We start from the raw sequence: 18731 nt of genomic DNA, 5'->3' as shown, positions 1-18731 counted from the left end.
ACCCCTGAAGCGGATTTTAGCCCAGGAAAGCTTATGCCCAAATAAATTTGTTAGTCTCTAAGGTGCCACAAGTACTCCTATTTGTTTTTTCATGAAAAGTACATTACACTAAATGGCAGAGCTCCCACTGCTCCTGAAGCAATTTTAGGCTGGCTGCTGGTAGAGCTCTCTGCTGAATCAGCTTCAGGTTGTCTGTCTGCATGGGATTCTAGTGTCATGTCCATATCTGCTGGGTCCTACTATCCTTGGATCCTTTGGCCAGAGTCCATGGCCTATTGTGGGGTCAAGGGAGCTTTTGGTGGGTTTTGGGGTGCTTGACATATTCTCATGGCTGCTTGCTGTGTTGTCTGGGCTGCTTCGTGGATAACTATCCACCATCGTTCTCTGATTCGGTGGTGACATCGCTTGCAAAAATGTGGTCCAGTGGCTCATAATTTGGGCAGGTCATGGACATCACTGGGGCAGTCCTGTTCTGGTCCCTTGTTCTCAGGTCCTTCTGCCGGAGCTCCATGAGTTTGACTCAGTGGTGGTATCGGTGTAGGGAGTGCCCCATCGTTTGGCTTTGCTCCAACAGTGCCTTGTAGATGTCTGCATTCCGGAGACTCTGCTCCAGTTGGGACAGGACGTGCAGCTATGCAAAGAGGGCAGTCCAGGCTGGGAGCTCTGCGAGGGTCCACATGGAAGCATGGGGTGGAGACCTATCACTGCTATAATGGGTGGATGAACTTCTCACTACCTGGTACCAGAAAGGGGCCCTCCTGGCTGCCCACCAGCATTTAAACAGAGTGGTGACAGCCAGTCAAGATATCCCTGAGCCGTGGAGTGCTGAGAGGTAGATGGACAGGCTGATCCGGGTGTGAAGCAATGCAGTGTGGGACAGTCATGGAGGAATGCCAGTGGCAGACTAGTTGGAAAGGTGTCCACCCAAACCTTCAAAAGAACAAACACACTTCAAAATGCTGTTGCACCTCTTCCAAGGAGCATTACTTATTGCAACCTAAGAGGCCAAATAATTGGGCTTCAAAACCAGTTGTGGTGAATGCAAAGGCAGTTGAAGGTGACCTAACTAGAGTACTCCAGTGTAGCCACTCCATGAAGACGAGGCCCTAGTGGTGAACAAGAACATGCTTCTCAAGACAGTGATTCAAGAAATGACAGGCCTTGCTCCGTGAATCTGCCTGTATCAATACATCCCGAAGAAACCATATTCCCCAGCCTGGAGAGCTCTTGTGGGAATCGCGTCCTGCACCGGGAGCTGAGACGTCTTTTAAAAACTGCTAAATCAAACTACTAAAATGACCTGGAGAAATTAGCCCCATAAAACTAATTGTATGTGGTGCCATCAGAGCAGACAAGACACACGCCTGGCCATACATTGTTTTTATTAACTGGGAGCGCAGCCCAAGGCTGCAGCGACATGAATGTGTGACAGCGCTGGGTTCACCTCCCACTTCCATCAAGACCCAAATCGATTCCATTTTCAGCAAAGCAAGGGCCACCGAGCCAGACCCAGATGCCCTTGCACAAACGGGGCAGCATCTTATGGCTCCAGGAGTGGGCCCATTGATTTCAGCAGGGCTACTTGATCAAAATCTGGCCCATTGTTCAAATACAGACCTGTGCCCATATGGAGGAGAGGTGGGGGGCGGGGGGGCTACCTGCCTCCCAGTCTGTGTAACAAGGGAGGGGGGAAGGGAAACTGCCAATCTCCCTCCCCACACAGGTGGGAGGGGCGGGAGCAAGCCTGAGCTGTGCTAAGAATGAACAGCTCCCCTGGGCTTAGAGGGGGAGGGGCTGAAGCATGGAGTGTCTTAGCCAGAACTCACCCCCACAGCCTGTACTGGCAGCCCCTGGACAGGCTGCTCATCCGGGCATGCCCAAGGCTTATCGGTTTCCCTGCTGCAGTGGGCTGAGTGAAAGATGAGGGGAGACTTATACCCAGGGGGTCTGTGGAAGGCCATGGGGTTGATGTCATGTCAAACAGCAAGGGGACTGGAGAGGGGTTTCTGCTAGCAGCAGACTGTGCTGGCACATTGTCATTTACTGAGCCCAGCAGCACATTCCAAGGCCAGACGGGGCTCATCTCGTCTGACCCCCTGTATGTCCCAGGCCGTGGGGCGTCCCCCAACAGAACCCTATTGGTGCATGGCTGTGATGTATTTACATATCCTGGGCCCCCTGCTGCCCCGTCCCACATCGGGGAGCTCGCCTCCACTGGTGGAAAGGGAGAATGCCCCCGCGCTGAGGGGGTGAGGACGGGAACAGATTGTGTCGTGGTCTCCGGTTAAAAACACGCACTGTCCACCCAAGTCAGCCCACCAGGCTGGCCCTGAGCAGGGAGGGAGCTTCAGTCGGACTCTGGAGTGAAGCCAAGCTGAGGGCCGTTCAGCCCCACTCTCCAAAGATCTGACCAGTGGGGCTCATGGACACTGATGTAAATCCAGAGGAACTCCACTGGAGTGCAGTGCAGTTGCTCTGGGTTTACACGGGTGTACCTGAGATCAGAATCCAGCCCTGATGCCTTTGGACTGCACTGTTTGTTAGCAGGCTGCAAAGTTTAATCCCCCAATGCCGTGTCTGCCTGCTCCAAACAGGCCATGGGCAAGCTCTGCGGGAGGCCCCGGGTGTGGTAATGTTTAACTTTGAGCTCTGTTCTGAGGCTGGGCACTCCAGCCTGGCATTAACCAGTGCAAAGCAGCAGAGTGTTTCCAGGCAAGCTGTGCTGTGACCCAAGCACTAGAGGTGAAGTAAACCTTACCCCTTTCCTGCCTCCTCTGTGACCCCACCTCCATGCCTGTTAACTCCTCACTACCACTGATGGCCAGGCAAACTCCCAGCCAGCAGCTGAGCTGGGGCAAATATTTGGACATCTGTTAAAATGGCCCCACCCAGGCACTGATTTGGCTGTTCAGCTGTGGCACAGCATTCTAGGGTTGCAATGAGACACCTGCAGCTGGCCTATGCTGGCTGATGGGCTCATGGGGCTCGGGTGTTTAATTGCAGTGTAGACTTCTGGGCGTGGGCTGCAGCCTGGACTCTAGGACCCTGGTTTTTATTTGCTGTGTAGACACAGGAGAACAAGCGAGAGGCTTGTAAATGACATAAAGGAATGTTCCTGGAGAGACAGCCTCAGGTTTCATTGTCTTGATCTCCCATACAGATTAGAGCTGGTTGAAAATTGGCCAGCAAAATATTGGGGTTTTTTCCCAGTGGAGAACAGCTTTTTGACTCAACAGATATATTTTTCTGAAACAATGTCAACTTCTGTCAAAAAGTGTTGGGGGTTTCGGCAGCTGAAAATATGACAGGTTTTTGTGGTTGGTGAAAAGTGAACAATGTCGGGGTGGGTGGTGATGAAAGCCCAAAACATCTTGAAGGAAAATGTAGACAACAAAACCAAAATCATTTTTGGGGGGGAAAATATGGGGGGGGGAGGTGGAATCAGCTCTGATATAAAAGCTTTACTGTCCTCCGACATCTTCCATCTGAGGCTCTCAAAGCCCTTCACAGGCATTAAGTGAGCTTCGCACATCGCATTCTCGTAGGCATGTATAGTTATCCCCATTTTACAGCTGGAAAAAGTGAGAGACAGAGGGAAAGTGACTTGCCCAACACCACCCAGCAGGTCAGTGGCAGAGCTAGGAATACACCCCTGAACTCCAGGCTTGCTGCTCAAACCAAAGGTGTGCGTAAGGTGACCAGATGTCCCGATTTTATAGGGACAGTCCTGATTTTTGGGTCTTTTTCTTATATAGGCTCCTATTACCCCTCACCCCCTGTCCCGATTTTTCACACTTGTTGTCTGGTTACCCTAGAGGCGTGCCTCTTAGAAACATCCAAATCACATTTCTTTTCTCTAATGATTGTCTGGTTTAAGCACCACATTTTCCTCGCTGTGTTTCTAACAAAGCTGCAATTTACAAGTGTCAGCGGGGTTATTTTTTATGTTCCAACACCACTGAGGCCCACGTGAGTTAACTACTGGGCTGGAGTTGATAAAGGGAGCGCATAACACTGGTTTGGTGTAGGTCCTACAGAAATGGCATGTTTTGGTACGCAAAAGAGAGGATTTTCAGTGTCAGGAAAGGTCAGTTATTGGTGTTAAATAGCTCATATTGTCTGCCCGGTGTAGTTTTCAAATGTCTCAGCTGCGAAGCTGTTTGTAGTCGTCAGTCCCTTACAGTGGTTGCCACGTAAAGCACCGTTCAGTTCTCTGTGTTCACTCTGTGTATTTATAAGGTGGTGTTTTGACTCAGGGCCAAGATATACAACTGACCGTTCAGACTATTATGTTCTTAGGCATAATCTGTCACCTGCCTGTGACAGCTACCCATCATGCCTGAGATTTGTCACAAGTGGTCTAGAGCAGGGACAGGTGCTAGTGTAACACCCACAGACCCTGGTCTCGTTGTGGGCGGGATCGAAGCTGGGACCTCTGGAGCTTAGTGCATGAGTCTCTACTGCAGGGGTTGGCAACCTTTCAGAAGTGCTGTGCCGAGTCTTCAGTTATTCACTCTGATTTAAGGTTTCATGTGCCAGTAATACATTTTAACGTTTTTAGAAGGTCTCTTTCTATAAGTCTACAATATATAATTAAACTATTGTTGTATGTAAAGTAAATAAGGTTTTAAAAATGTTTAAGAAGCTTCATTTAAAATTAAATTAAAATGCAGAGCTCCCCGGACCAGTGGCCAGGCAGTGTGAGTGCCACTGAAAATCATCTCGCGTGCCGCCTTCGGCACATGTGCCATAGGTTGCCTACCCCTGCTCTACTGCATGAGCGAAAAGCCCTTAGATAAAGCTGTAGCAGACTCATTTTATCTCTCTCTCTAAGTGGTCTCGGTGCCACTAGCTGGGACAGAGCACCACACCTAGGAGGTGTGTGGGTTACATTAGCATGCAGCAATCAGCGGCGGCTCCAGTCACCAGTGCTCCAAGCGTGTGCCTAGGGTGGCAAGCTGTGGGGGGCACCCTGCCAGTCCCTGTGAGGGCGGCAGTCAGGCAGCCTTCACTGGCTTGCCTGCGGGAAGTCCGCCAGTCCTGTGGATTTGGCAGCAATTTGGTAGCGGGTACGCCAAAGCCACGGGACCGGCGGACCTCCCGCAGGCAAGCCGCCGAATCTGTGGGACCGGGGACCTCCTGCAGGCATAGCGCCGAAGGCAGCCTGCTTGCAGTGCTTGGGGCGGCAAAAAAGCTTGAGCCGCCCCTGGCAGCAATAGCAGCTCAGTCTGTGAACTGTGAACAGCTTGCAGCTGCTTTGTACTCTAAGGGCTTGTCTACACTGGCACTTTACAGCTCTGCAACTTTCTCATTCAGGGGTGTGAAAAAACAGCCCCCTGAACGCAGCCACCAGTGTAGAGCATGCACCAGTGCTGGCAGCCACGCTCCCAGAGCTGGTAGCTAAGCCCCTCGTGGAGGCAATTTTTTTAGAACACTGCCAGCGCTCAGCCGCGAATACACAAGCCACGTTAAAGCGCTGACCCAGACTTCCAGTGAAAATCCTCAAAATGCTGCATGAAGTATTACTGGTTGTTCAATGGGTGGCACTCTTCCCTCAGGGTCAGTAATGAACCTGTAACGGAGGCTGTGCTGCTGGCTTACATGTTGGATGAAATGGGGGTACTACTACTAACCATCTGTGCCATGGTTTTTAAGAGACAAATGTAAATTCTGGTGTCCTGGCTAATTTCCATCTCCGGTAACTACATTCCATCTCCCTAAAATCACCTGTGAGGTTAAATCATACAGAGCAATCTTCACTTCTTGTCCCAAGCTGCCAAGCAATGTGCTGTTCAACAGCTGCTGCATTTCAGTGACAGTTCAAATGATTCCTGTGTGTTGGTGTAGTTATCCCTGGAGAGCTAGGAACAGTGCTGAAGATTACCTAAGAGTTCCCATTCTAAGACCCTGTTTTGAAAGTTGCTTGTAACTTTCTGAAATGTTAACCTTCCTGTCAGAAAGTTCCCAGGCTTGGTCTCTGCCCAAAGGGGAATAGATTGGGAAGGCCTGAGCAAAAATGCTTCAGCCACTTTTGAGAATGAGGAAAGTGGAGAAAAAAACAATTTCCATGATGAAAAAAAGAAAAAATGAAGTCACCTTTGTACCTGAGGTACTGCTATGGCCCCTATAACCACAGTAGCTGAGCACTAAACTATGGGATATAGGAACAGCTGTTATCCTCCTTTTACAGGTGGGCCACTGAAGTACTAAGTGACTTGGCAAAGGTCACACCAGCAGGCTGTGGTAGAGCTGGGAACCAAACCCAGGCCAGTGTTCTATCCGCTGGGCCATCCATTCCACACTCATCTAGCACCCAAATTGGTTAGGCTAGAAAGCTCAATCAGGGAATTAGCCGCAGATGAGAAGTGGCTTTGATTATTTGGCCAAGTGAGAGGGGCTTGCAGGTTGCAGCTGATCCATGGGCTGAGTACAATGACTGTCTCTTACTCTGTCTCTGTGAAGCACCAAACCTGATCTTGGTTTGGATCTCTAGCTGCTACCGTAATACACAGAATACTCACAATCTAATCTTGGTTTGCTTGGCTGGTAATTGAAAACCAAACAGCTTCTGGGCTGGAGCTATTACAGCGTATGCAAGCTCCTCCTAGTCCAAGGATGGGTACTTCCGTCCTTAGACACATCCAGCTCAGCAGCAGGCAGTTTCTCCCAGCAGGATCCCATTTCACCCTGCACCTCCAGCCGAGTGGAGTGTTCCTGCACTTTGCTGTAATAAACTGGGTTTACAGCTGCTTGTATCTTTTACAGCCCACACTAAACAGGCAGGGCTGTACCTAGACCATTTGCATGTGTGTGTACACCGGGGCAGAGCAGAGGCGGTGGGACGTGCAGGCAGAATTTCCAGCTTCGTTTTTGCCAGTTACCAGGTCTCGGAGGTGAAATAAAGGGGAAATCAAGAAATCAAGAAATTCAGGTGCTCCAGCTAGAACTTGTTCGGAGTCACCGAGCCATATCCCCCCTCAGGAGAGGTAGAACTGGCTACTCCACAAACCCAGGGGCTTGCATCGGCTGTAAAGCAGAAGCAACAATTTGTAGTGAAGTCCCCTCTGGAGACTGGCCATGAAACCTTTCTCTCCTCTCCCCACGGCTGCTTGTTCCTTCCCTCTGCCCTGAGTGGGACAGAGCCCCTCCTGAGACTCCCCCATCCCCAGCCGTGGGGAGGGGTCCCACTTGCTGCAATGTGCTCAGTGGGGAGCGACGTGCTGCTTGGGCTGATCTGATCGGTGTCCCAGAGGCACACAGGCAGCGCCCCTCCCCACAGGTCGCCCTCATAACGCTGTGGTGGAGAGTGATGCCAGTATGGGACGAAGGAGATAGAAGGATCCTGCATGGAGGGAGGGCTGGGACCTGTGAATCAAGCTGGGTGAAACGGTCCTAAGGCCCGAGCCTGCCCCCATGGAAATCAATGGCCAACCCCCTGTGGCCTGTTCCACGGTGGAACTGTGGCCACAGACATGGCTGCAAGGCCACCTAGTGGCGCAGATCAGAACTGTGGTGGCTACCGCTGTGCGGCGGAAGGGCGAGGCCAGAGCACTGCGTGGATGGGGCTGGCATGGAGGCATGTTGCATTGTGCCACCATGCTGATGCCTCTGGATGCTGGGGGGTGGGGTGGGGGAGGTTGCAGCCTGTGATCTGATCCCACTGGAGGAGGGATGGGCCAATGGGAATTGGGAGGAGAGTCCACCCTTCCAAGAAATGCACCCGAGATTGGATCAGGTGGGTGAGTTGTCCTAGAACCTCCAGCAAGCCGGGAGTGAGGGATTTGATATCGCAGCTACGGCCGAGGAGAGATGCAGGAATAACGTCTGTGTGCACACAGGCACTCAGAATGCAGACTTACGGATCAGGGATTTTCAGAGCTGTGGGGGAGCTCAGGGCTGGAACTGCAGGGGGCCGCTGAGATCTGAGCACGTGGGGCCCAGCAAGGGGACAGCATGGATGGCGCAGGTCAGGAGTGAATTGCACTAGCAGAGCCATGGGGGCACCCAGGGCTGGAAATGCACAGCTGCTGCGGGGCAGGAGGGAGCCGTGGTGGGAGCCCAGAGCTGGAACAGACAGGGCTGCTGCAGGTTAGGACGGTGGCTCATTGAAGTGTGGAGAGTCAGGACTGGGAGTGCTGCACAGCTGAGGGGAGTGCTCTGGAAATCAGGGTGGGGAGTGGTTGGAGGCTGAGGTCCCTTTCAGAGGCGGAGGGAGCCTGTGCAGTGACACCCCCACTCTCCCTGCCTCTAGCTAGGGCTTTAGGCCCCTCCGCGTTCATCAGCTGCAAAATTCACGCACATATTGAACACTAATGAGCGTAAAGTGAAGAGCAGACTCTGCGGTTCTGTCCTAAACAGTCTTTTAATGAACACAGAGAGACAGCAGTTACTTCCCACGTACTGTACATATCACAGCTGGATGGTGAGAGCAGGACCAGCAGGTTCATCCCTGGGCTGTCTGCAGAAGGACAGACCAGGAATCCCATGCGGCATCCCAAAGTTACAGGCATGCCTGAGACCCCATGGCATTACCGACATGAAGCCATTGGCATGCGGCAGGGGCACTGCCTTTCCGCAGGGCACGGGACTCCTGCAGGGTGGCTGGCAAGGCTCTCGCCCTTGCCAGTTAATGGGATCAGCACCTCGGGCCACAATGATGATGAGTCATCATGCAGATGCACCACTGTGGCAGTTCAACAGGTTGGTCCCATGCGCCGGGACCTACAGGAGACAACAGCAGCCCACTGCTGGGGTGCCACGGTGGGGCGATTAATTGGCTGCATCACGTGAGGCTATGGGGTGGGGGGGGTGGGGGCTGATTTAAACACAGAGACTGGACGAGCTTTTGCTTTCTGCAAGTGCACTGGCTCGAGAGCGAATGCAGGAAGAGGCACAAATGGGGCAGCGTGAAGGGGCGGCCGGGGGCGAAGCTGCAGGCAGCGGGAGAGGGTGACTCTTCGTCCTTCCAGGCAGCACCTAGGAATTGGAATGGAAGCTTCATACAGCGCGAAGGAACGGGCTAGAAGCTGCGCGCTGGTGGGGAGGCTGCACCAGTGCACCGGAGCCAGCAGCGCTCAGTGAGGAACAACACATGGAAAGAGAAATCCGAGCAAGTCGCCACAAGACAAAGAACAAACAGAACAGCTCCCCTGAAATCCCATCTCAGGGAACCAGTGTTTACAGGGACCGGGCCCCGCCAGAGAGCGAGTCAAGGCAGAGCGCGGCGTCTCTGCAGCCAGCAACCAGCGAGGCGCTGGGCAGCACCGGTGCGTGCACAGGCAGGAGGTGCTGGCTCATCTTGGAGCACAGCCCTCAAAATGCTTCATGAGAGGAGGCAGGGGCCTGGCACTGAGGCTCATAGGGCCCAAGCTGCCATAATTCAGATCCTCCTACAGTGTACGCAAACCCAGCACGCTGTAGTTTACCAGCTGGTGGCACTGGGTCATTAACCAGTCAAGAGGGCTCCAGAGGGAATGGGCCCCAGGCCAATGTGTGACACACACACCTGGACTGAGAGGGTTATTCACAGATGCTGACTGCGAATAAAGGGACATCAGGGATCAGGGGAAGGGGCTCTCGGGACAAAGGGAGGAGTGGGCAGGACACAGTACCTTTCACTGGCCTGTCGGAGATTTGGCAGCATCAAACATCTTCTTCCTGCCCTCCATGCCCGACATGGCCTCCACGTTCTTACGCCAGTCGCCCACTTCCACAGGGCGCTCCTGCAGGGAGACGCACGGGTCAGGGGTCCCGGCAGCACAGAGCACAGGGAGCCTTGGGACGGCGCATATGAGCAGTGCTCAGCGAGAGACGGGGGAGGGCGTGTGTGGGGGGGGGAAACAGACTCTGCATGTGTGGGTGTGTCCGTGCGCATACGTGTGTGTGTGTGTGTGTACACACAGGAGGTTGGCTGCTAGGTTCGTGCATACATGTGCCATGTACGAATGGGGGGTGGGGTGCATGAGTGTACGGGAGAGGGTGTTTTCCTGGGTGGACTCGGGGAAGGGAAGCATGGGTTCATGCATGTATGACTCCATATGATGGAAGGTTTATTTTGTCCTTTATTTCCATCCTGGCTGACTCATAAGCTGCTCCGTGCCTGAGTGTACTTAAATCCCATGGGCCTTCCAATGCACCACATCCCCCCACACCCAGAACAACCGTTGCAGCAGTGACCCCAGGTGCAACCTCACCCATGGCATCTCCCCTGGATCCCACTGCACTCACCCCATGGAGCTCCAGGATGACCTGCTGTGTTATTACACAGACAGGCAGACACGGACATGTGTCTCCAATAACCCTATACTAAATAGCCTGTACGTTTGGGGCCCTTGACTGCTATGGCAAAGGCAGTAGGGGGGGTGGGGAGTGATATTTAAAGAGATCCCTTTTCCCTGTGAATCAATTAGGGACCATTGTGTCCCTGGAGCTGCTCTGTGTGAAGCTGAATTATAGCCCCAGGATGGGTGGGGTGGAGTCTGTCTATGGTTTTAAAACCCCAGGATGCCCCCTAGAGTCAGTATAGATGGAGACAGCTGGGAAAGCAGTGAGAAAGGGCCCCTATCCTGCTATGTGCACAATCCCTTGACTGGGAGGTGAGGGCATGCGGTGCCTTGTGTGAGCAGCCCTGCCCTCTGCAGGCCCAGACCCTGCCTGTATATTCCTTCCCTTGCAGAGCAGATGGCACGGCAGGAGCTCGCCTCCGGCTGGAGTTAAAAGAACTGGATGATCTTATGAGCAATAATAATGAGACATGAGGTTCAGGGATCACCAAACCTCCTGCTTCAGGGCATAAGCTGATTGCCACAGGAGTCAGGAGGGGAATATAGCCTCCCTGTGCAATACTGCGCAATTGGCCAGGTGCAGTGTGGATTGGTTTCCTGTCTCTGGTGCATTGTGTATTGGCCTCTGCCATAGGGTGGGTGCTGAACTAGGAGTCTGATCCAATATACAACCCCCAGGCCTGGCTCTCTGTCCATTTGCGCCCGAGTACCCGCATGGAGCTCCAGGGAGCTACCTCAGCTGCATGCAAGTGCAAGTGCTTCCAGGCAGTAAAATCCCAAGAGTCCAAAGCAATGCTGTGGGAAGTGAAATCCATGGAAATACTCCAGAGTTACACCAGCATACGTGTGAGCAGAATTGGGCCCTGGAGCTAAATGCACCCCCTGTCCAAAGGGCCCGACACAAGGTGCATGCCCCAGGTCAAGTCCCACGTCAGCCTCGTGTGGACCCTTTGCACAGGGGTGAATATCCCCACCCACCTTCTCCGTATCCTCCTTCTTGACAGATTTCAGGTTGGCTCTCAGGTCCATGGAGACTTTGTGCTTGGAGCCGAGCAGTGCCCGCAGCATGGCGTCAGCGGAGACGCGGACACGGCGCAGCGGGGGGCGCTTGAACTTCCCCCGCAGGTCAAGCACTTTCAGCTTCAGGTTTTTGATCTGTGGGATGAGGGAAAAAAGGAGGAGTCACCAGGTGGGGGGGAGGGGGGAGTATGGCACAGCTGCATTGCACCAAGGGGCAGGCCCCCGATCCTGCTTCAAACCAACCTGCAGTGAGCACCTCTGCCTGCTCCTGGCACCAGGGTAGACAGCTCCCCCATCCACTGGGGGTGCCAGGATCCTCACAGGCCACCCATCCTGACCGGGACCACACCCAGGGGTGATTCTCCCACAGGGCACCCAGCCCTAACCCCAAATGAAACATTAAGCCCAAGCTCAAGCCATGTCCCTTCTCCCAGCTCCAGACACCACTCGCAGCGATAACGGATCAGAGTCCCATGCAGGGGCTGTTGTGTCTGCACCTCAGGCTCCAATAGCAGCCCCAGCAGTTCAGGGACAGCGCTCGTGACAATAATTAAGAATAAAATTGTCAGACACATAGAAAAACATAAACTGTTGAGCAATAGTCAACATGGTTTCTGTAAAGGGAAATCATGTCTTACTAATCTATTAGAGTTCTTTGAAGGGGTCAACAAACATGTGGACAAGGGGGATCCGGTGGACATAGTGTACTTAAATTTCCAGAAAGCCTTTGACAAGGTCCCTCACCAAAGGCTCTTACGTAAATTAAGCTGTCATGGGATAAAAGGGAAGGTCTTTTAGAACTGGTTAAAAGACAGGGAAGAAAGGGTAGGAATTAATGGTAAATTCTCAGAAAGGAGAGGGGTAACTAGTGGTGTTCCCCAAGGGTCAGTCCTAGGACCAATCCTATTCAATTTATTCATAAATGATCTGGAGAAAGGGGTAAACAGTGAGGTGGCAAAGTTTGCAGATGATACTAAACTGCTCAAGATAGTTAAGACCAAAGCAGATTGTGAAGAACTTCAAAAAGATCTCACAAAACTAAGTGATTGGGCAACAAAATGGCAAATGAAATTTAATGTGGATAAATGTAAAGTAATGAACATTGGAAAAAATAACCCCAACTATATATACAATATGATGGGGGCTAATTTAGCTACAATGAGTCAGGAAAAAGATCTTGGAGTTATGGTGGATAGTTCTCTGAAGATGTCCACGCAGTGTGCAGTGGCGGTCAAAAAAGCAAACAGGATGTTAGGAATCATTAAAAAGGGGATAGAGAATAAGACTGAGAGTATATTATTGCCCTTATATAAATCCATGGTACGCCCACATCTCGAATACTGTGTACAGATGTGGTCTCCTCACCTCAAAAAAGATATTCTAGCACTAGAAAAGATTCAGAAAAGGGCAACTAAAATGATTAGGGGTTTGGAGAGGGTCCCATATAAGGAAAGATTAAAGAGGCTAGGTCTCTTCAGCTTGGAAAAGAGGAGACTAAGGGGGGATATGATAGAGGTATATAAAATCATGAGTGATGTTGAGAAAGTGGATAAGGAAAAGTTATTTACTTATTCCCATAATACAAGAACTAGGAGTCACCAAATGAAATTAATAGGCAGCAGGTTTAAAACAAATAAAAGGAAGTTCTTCTTCACGCAGCGCACAGTAACTTGTGGAACTCCTCACCTGAGGAGGTTGTGAAGGCTAGGACTATAACAGTGTTTAAAAGAGAACTGGATAAATTCATGGTGGTGAAGTCCATAAATGGCTATTAGCCAGGATGGGTAAAGAATAGTGTCCCTAGCCTCTGTTCGTCAGAGGGTGGAGATGGATGGCAGGAGAGAGATCACTTGATCATTGCCTGTTAGATTCATCCCTCTGGGGCACCTGGCATTGGCCACTGTCGGTAGACAGGATACTGGGCTAGATGGACCTTTGGTCTGACCTGGTACGGCCGTTCTTATGTTCTTATGTGTACCCGTGAGTGGCTGGCCATCGGAGCCCCTGACGGATGGGCACCAGCTGGGCTGCTGCACATGTTGGCTTCCAGCCATCATGGCACCCCCACGAAGTGCTGAGCAGCTGGTGAAGGAGAGCAGAGAGGATGACGTGCCTCTGAAACACAAGTCCAGGGTGCCTCTGGCTGGATGGCCCCAGAGTGGCACCATCCAGAGTCAGTGTCTACTGCTGGTAATCTGGCCGAATGGCTTTCACTTGGATGGGCTGGGTGAACCTCGCAGGCGGCACGTTTCCCACTAAACTACCCAGGTGTGAATTTTTCAATGATCAGACGGCAGCAGGAGGTGGCATGGTCTGGTGGATGGGGCCATGGAGGCCTGAGATCTGTTTCCAGCTCTAGACACCAGATGCGTCCCCTCTCTGTGCCTCAGTATCCAATCCTACCCTGTGTCCACCTTGTCCATTTAGGCTGTGAGCAATTTGGGGCAGGGATTCTCTTACTGTATCTGGGCAGCGCCTGGCACCATGGGTCCCCAGTCTTGGTTTTAGGGTTGCCTACTTGCATAAAACCAAACACCCTTGCCCCACCCCCTGCCCTGTCTCTCCGCAGAAGCCCTGTCCATGCCCCGCCCCTTCTCTGGGGCCCCGCCTCTGCTCACTCCACACACATTCCTCCCTCTGTCGCTCGCTCTCCCCACCCTCACTCACTCGCTCATTTTCACCAGGCTGGGGCAGGGTTCCCGGCCAATAGGAGCTGCAGAGTTGGCACTAGGGGAGGGGGCAGCATGCGGAGCCCCCTGGCTTCCCCTATGCCTAGGAGCTGGAGTGGGGACATGCCGCTGCTTCTGGGAGCTGCACAGAGCCACAGCAGGCAGGGAGCCTGCCTTAGCCCTGCTGCGCCGCCGACTGGACATTTAACGGCTCGGTCAGCAGTGCTGACCAGAGCCACCAGAGTCCCTTTTTGACCAGGCATTCTGGTCGAAAACTGGACACCTGGCAACCCTACTTGGTTTGGGGACCTCTAGGTGTGTTACAAAAGGGGGGAGGGATAGCTCAATGGTTTGAGCATTGGCCTGCTAAACCCAGGGTTGAGAGTTCAGTCCTTGAGGGGGCCATTTGGGGAACTGGGGCAAAAATCTGTCTGGGGATTGGTCCTGCTTTGAGCAGGGGGTTGGACTAGATGACCTCCTGAGGTCCCTCCCAACCCTATGATTCTATGGTTCTATGGACCGTAATGTAAATAATGCTAATAACCTAGGTGAGGTGCATAGCAGGTATCAAAATAAATAACCAGTTAATTAAGAAATAAACTGCAGGCCAGTGCACAAGGCCCCCTCCTACCTCTCTGGTGTTGTGGATGCATTTGGCTTCGATGTCGTACCGCTCCTCATCCACGATTTCTACCTTCTCATGCAGCTCCCTGCACAGATCCTGCAAGGAAGGGTCACAAAGGCCAAGCTGGGAGCTCTCTTCACTGCTCCATCCACTGAGCCTCCCAACAGTGGCCCTGTCTTGCTACAGCGGGTACCATGTTAAGAGCTAGGCCTTTAGCGGGCAGCCTGTTTGTGGTGCCCCCTATAGGGGGTGTTGAGTCTCCATCAGTCACCAGCCCTGAAATCCTAGTGGCCAGCATGTCCCTGACTGAGTTCCCTGGGAAACCACCTTTACCCAGCAGTGTATTATCACCTAGGCCAACAAGGCCTAGGCTAGAGCGGCAAATTTGCAGGGGCGGCAAATTTGCTCATGCCCCCTCTCCAACTCCACCCCTTCCCCAAATCCCCGGCCCGCTTCTTCCCCCAGGCGCGCCGTGCTTCCCTCCTTCACCTCCCTCCCAGGCTTGCCACGCGAAAGCGCTGGGAAGGAGGGAGGGCGAAGCGAGTAGCGGCACACTCGGGGGATAGTGGAGGTAACCTGGGGCCGGCGGGCGCGGGGAGTAACTCTTGGGAGTGGGGGCAGGGAACCGCTCCCTGCCCCAGCTCACCATCACTCCAGCCCCGCCACCCCCCAGTGTGCCACATCTCCCCCCTCCCTCCCAGGCTTGCCGTCGGGGAGCAGAGGTGAGCTGGGGGTGGGGGGTGGGACGGCAATTTTTTGAGGGCCTAGGGGCGCCAGATTTGTTAATCCGCCACTGCCTTTACCCTCTACCACAGTACATGCTGGGCACTTGGGTTCACCTTCCAGAGCCTCTGGACCCTGCTCAGAGGGACCCATTCACGAGTGACAGGAGGGGCCCTGCTTCAGCCATAACGAACAGGGTGGAGACATGAGCTGTTGTCAGACCCCCGCGCAGATCTCCGGTGGCCCTCGTGACTCCCACTCGAGCCTACCTGCAGCTGGCTGAAGGACAGCCCGCTGGTCCGCAGCTGTGTGATCCGCTCAGCCAGGTATCTCTCCTTCTCCCCTTGCTTGTCCACTTGATCTTGTTCCCATGCTTCCTTGGCTTTGGCTAGCATCAAACTCTAGAGCACACAGCGGACAACGACAGCCTGAGCAGATGCACTGTGCCATGAGGCCCCCCCAAGCCATCACCTCAGGCCAGGGGCACAAGGCAGGAAGCTACCGAAGAGCACGGAGATGTTGAGCTCAGTGCACTTGTGGTGAGGGACAGAGACCCTGCATGTTCCTCAAACCCATATAGAAGGGTCTTCAGGGGCTTGTCCTCAGCCTAGCGGGGTGAGGTGCTGGTGCTGGTACAACTAAAAGCATTTCCCCATGGTGTGTGATAAACTGGGCGTGGGGAGAGCTGCAGGAAGGAGGGTGAGAGGCTGCAGAATCTGTGTCTGATTCAGAGACGTCCTTGCTTTCCATGGAGCTACAACTCCTGACTGGCATTGGCATCACCTGGCTCTCTGCGTGCATGTGTTTTCCCCCGTAAGCAAAAATGTATCCCCAGCACCATGTCCTGCCTGTGAGATGCCTAGTGCACTGTTGTCACTAAACAAATTATTAGTATTAATTATTATTATTAACCAAGGATGTAGGCAGAATCACTTGCCACCCAATTGTATATTTAATGCACCTTGTCCCTGGAAATTCAGTGTGTGTCCCTGTATACGTGTCAGCTTGGACAGATTCAGTTTTTATCGGTAAATGTCAATTTCACTGCATGACTCACAGACCAGCGGAAAATATTTCCAGCGATAATCCTCGAAGTTTTACAGCTTGGCAAAGTCAGACAGAGGCTGCTTGAGAGCTCATTGGAGGGTGGTTTTAGGCAATTTACTTCGTATATTTTGATGCAACATTGACAAATTTGTGCTTTAACAACAGTTATAAAACTTTATCCTTTTGAATCTCAAGTGTCTACTGTCAGAGCCCCTTCCTATTTTCTGACACCCCTCCAGTTTCCTGCCACATTTTGATAAATTGATAATTGATAAAACTGATAAAAACAAAACAAAAATGCTTTTAAAATAACCATTGATATTATCCATCAAAATTATAGAAAGATAAAAATCAAATTCTGCCAAGCCTATATATGTGACACACTGGCTAAGCATGCCCGTCCCCCTGCAGCGGCTAGCAGCCTATTGGTACTCCTTGAATTACTTCTGCACCACAGGTGTTATATATGCCGGTGTTTTTAGTGTTGAAGGTCCCAGGCTTAATCCGTGCTGATAACTTGGGGGACAGGTGGTTGTTATATTTCCAGATATGAAGTTCTGAGCAGCTGAGGGATTGTTACAGGTTCTAGGGATCATGGAGGTGGGAACAGGGCTGGCTTCTTCAGAGACCCAGGATCCTACCTGTACCCAGTGGGAAGCTGAGGTTTTCTTTCCGTAACCCCTTTGGCTAGCCATGGAAATGTTCATACCATGTTTCCACACCGATGCTTTTAACCCTGACTTGCTATCTCAGCCGGGATAGACACAAAGGGACTCACCTTCAACATGAGTTTCCGCGAGGCCGTGATCTTGGACTTTCTCTGTGGAGGGAAAGGACAAAAGAAAAGACATTTTAAATGCAAACTCATTACAGAAAATGCATGTTAATGTCCAGATCTATTGGGGCAGGGGAATCCAGGAGCACTTACCTCCCTGCAGTTGTTCATTTAGACAGATGAAATAAAGAGGGGAAAAAACAGAACAAATGATCAATAGACAGAATCATAAATTACTAGGGTTGGAAGGGACCCCAGGAGGTCATCTAGTCCAACCCCCTGCTCCAAGCAGGACCAACTAAATCCCCAAATGACCCCACAATACTGGGTTTAGCAGGCCAATGTTCAAACCACTGAGCTATCCCTCCCCCCTTGCACAAAACTGCTGGAGGTCACAGATGGACTCTTTGCCACTGCATGCAAAATGTGCCACAGACGGGAAGTGTTTCTTTGGACCAGATCCTCAGTAGGTGTAAATTGATGGAGCTACACCAGTTTACATCAGCTGAAGAGCCAACTCTTAGATATTACGGCAGTAAATATGCATTATTAGTAGAATTGTAAAGCCATGCTAAAGGTCTGCATGTGTATGAAGACTTTAATTTGAGGAACTCACAGCAATTATAGGTATTAATTAAGCAAACCTCAATGCCCACATAAGGTAGGTGACATTAGAGCCATTTTACTTGTAGGGAAACTGAGCCACAGGCAGTTAAACAACTTGCTCAAAATTACACCACATATCAGTGGCCAGAGTGGTGGGATAAGACCAAGGAGTCCTGACTTCTAGTAAGGCACTTCTCTAACCACTAGATCACACACAGTTCATGTACAAGTACATGCCATTATCTGGGCTGTGTGTGTCAGTGCCAGCCTGTGTGAATACACGTGCAGTTTCAGTACTCAGAGGCTGACTCTGGCTCTGTATTCAGATTCCTGGCTGGGAAGCATGTGGCAGTGTGAAGATAGTCGCTGCTTTAAGCAATTTGACAGATCCAAATATTGCACCAAAGCGCATGGAAATTCCTTGTGTGTGGACATTTTGCAATTTGGGTAACTGCTCTTTGCTGGGATGAAGTTTTGGATATGGCACGTGGAAATTCAAACCTTGGAAACATGAAAATGCTGGGGGTTGGAAATGGGAGCATTTCTGAGTGTAAAAGGATGGCGTTGCACCAAAACTCGAGCTGCTCTGTGAGCAAAGATCTCAACATTTCACAAGTCCCCCCCACCCCGCCCAAATTGGACCATGTTCACAAAAAGCCAAAGCACGCATGAAATTCTCCTGTTGTGGTAGCGCAGCCTGGAAATCTGCCTCCCTCTAGTGGCTGATCCACTGAAGGCTGTTATCATTGTGGGACTGCTTTGAGTTGCTCCACCTAGTCAATGGCTTGCATTCAAACCCTGCTGTTGGTCCAAGTAGCGTCAGGTCTCTCCCACAGCTCTCCTGAGAAGCCTGAAGCTTAGGGGAGTTCAGCAAAAGGCAAAGGGAAGTACTGCTACTTACGGTTCTGGCATTGTGCTGGCCGATTCTGCACCTAGAATCACCCCAAAGCAAAATGATCAATAGCAAGAAATCAAAACGTGAG

General features: G+C 51.8%; 2 protein-coding genes across 3 annotated transcripts in view; one reads left to right on the top strand and one right to left on the bottom strand.

The window, feature by feature from the left end:
* Nucleotides 1-18731, top strand: part of LOC123369342 (maestro heat-like repeat-containing protein family member 7) — a 1253347-nt gene that overhangs the window by 693341 nt on the left and 541275 nt on the right. The gene's annotated exons all lie outside the window — the stretch shown is intronic.
* Nucleotides 8809-15717, bottom strand: TNNI1 (troponin I1, slow skeletal type). The gene is made up of 5 exons (XM_045014886.1): nucleotides 15590-15717; nucleotides 14604-14693; nucleotides 11262-11438; nucleotides 9612-9722; nucleotides 8809-8976 (listed from the first exon to the last, which is right to left on the bottom strand). The coding sequence occupies exons 1-4, from the start codon at nucleotides 15713-15715 to the stop codon at nucleotides 9615-9617; spliced, it is 501 nt and encodes a 166-aa protein (XP_044870821.1). The 5' UTR covers nucleotides 15716-15717; the 3' UTR covers nucleotides 8809-8976; nucleotides 9612-9614.

This window comes from Mauremys mutica, chromosome 4 (assembly GCF_020497125.1).
Source record: "Mauremys mutica isolate MM-2020 ecotype Southern chromosome 4, ASM2049712v1, whole genome shotgun sequence".
NCBI classification, from domain to species: domain Eukaryota; kingdom Metazoa; phylum Chordata; order Testudines; family Geoemydidae; genus Mauremys; species Mauremys mutica.
This window is presented reverse-complemented; position numbering and strand designations above follow the sequence as displayed.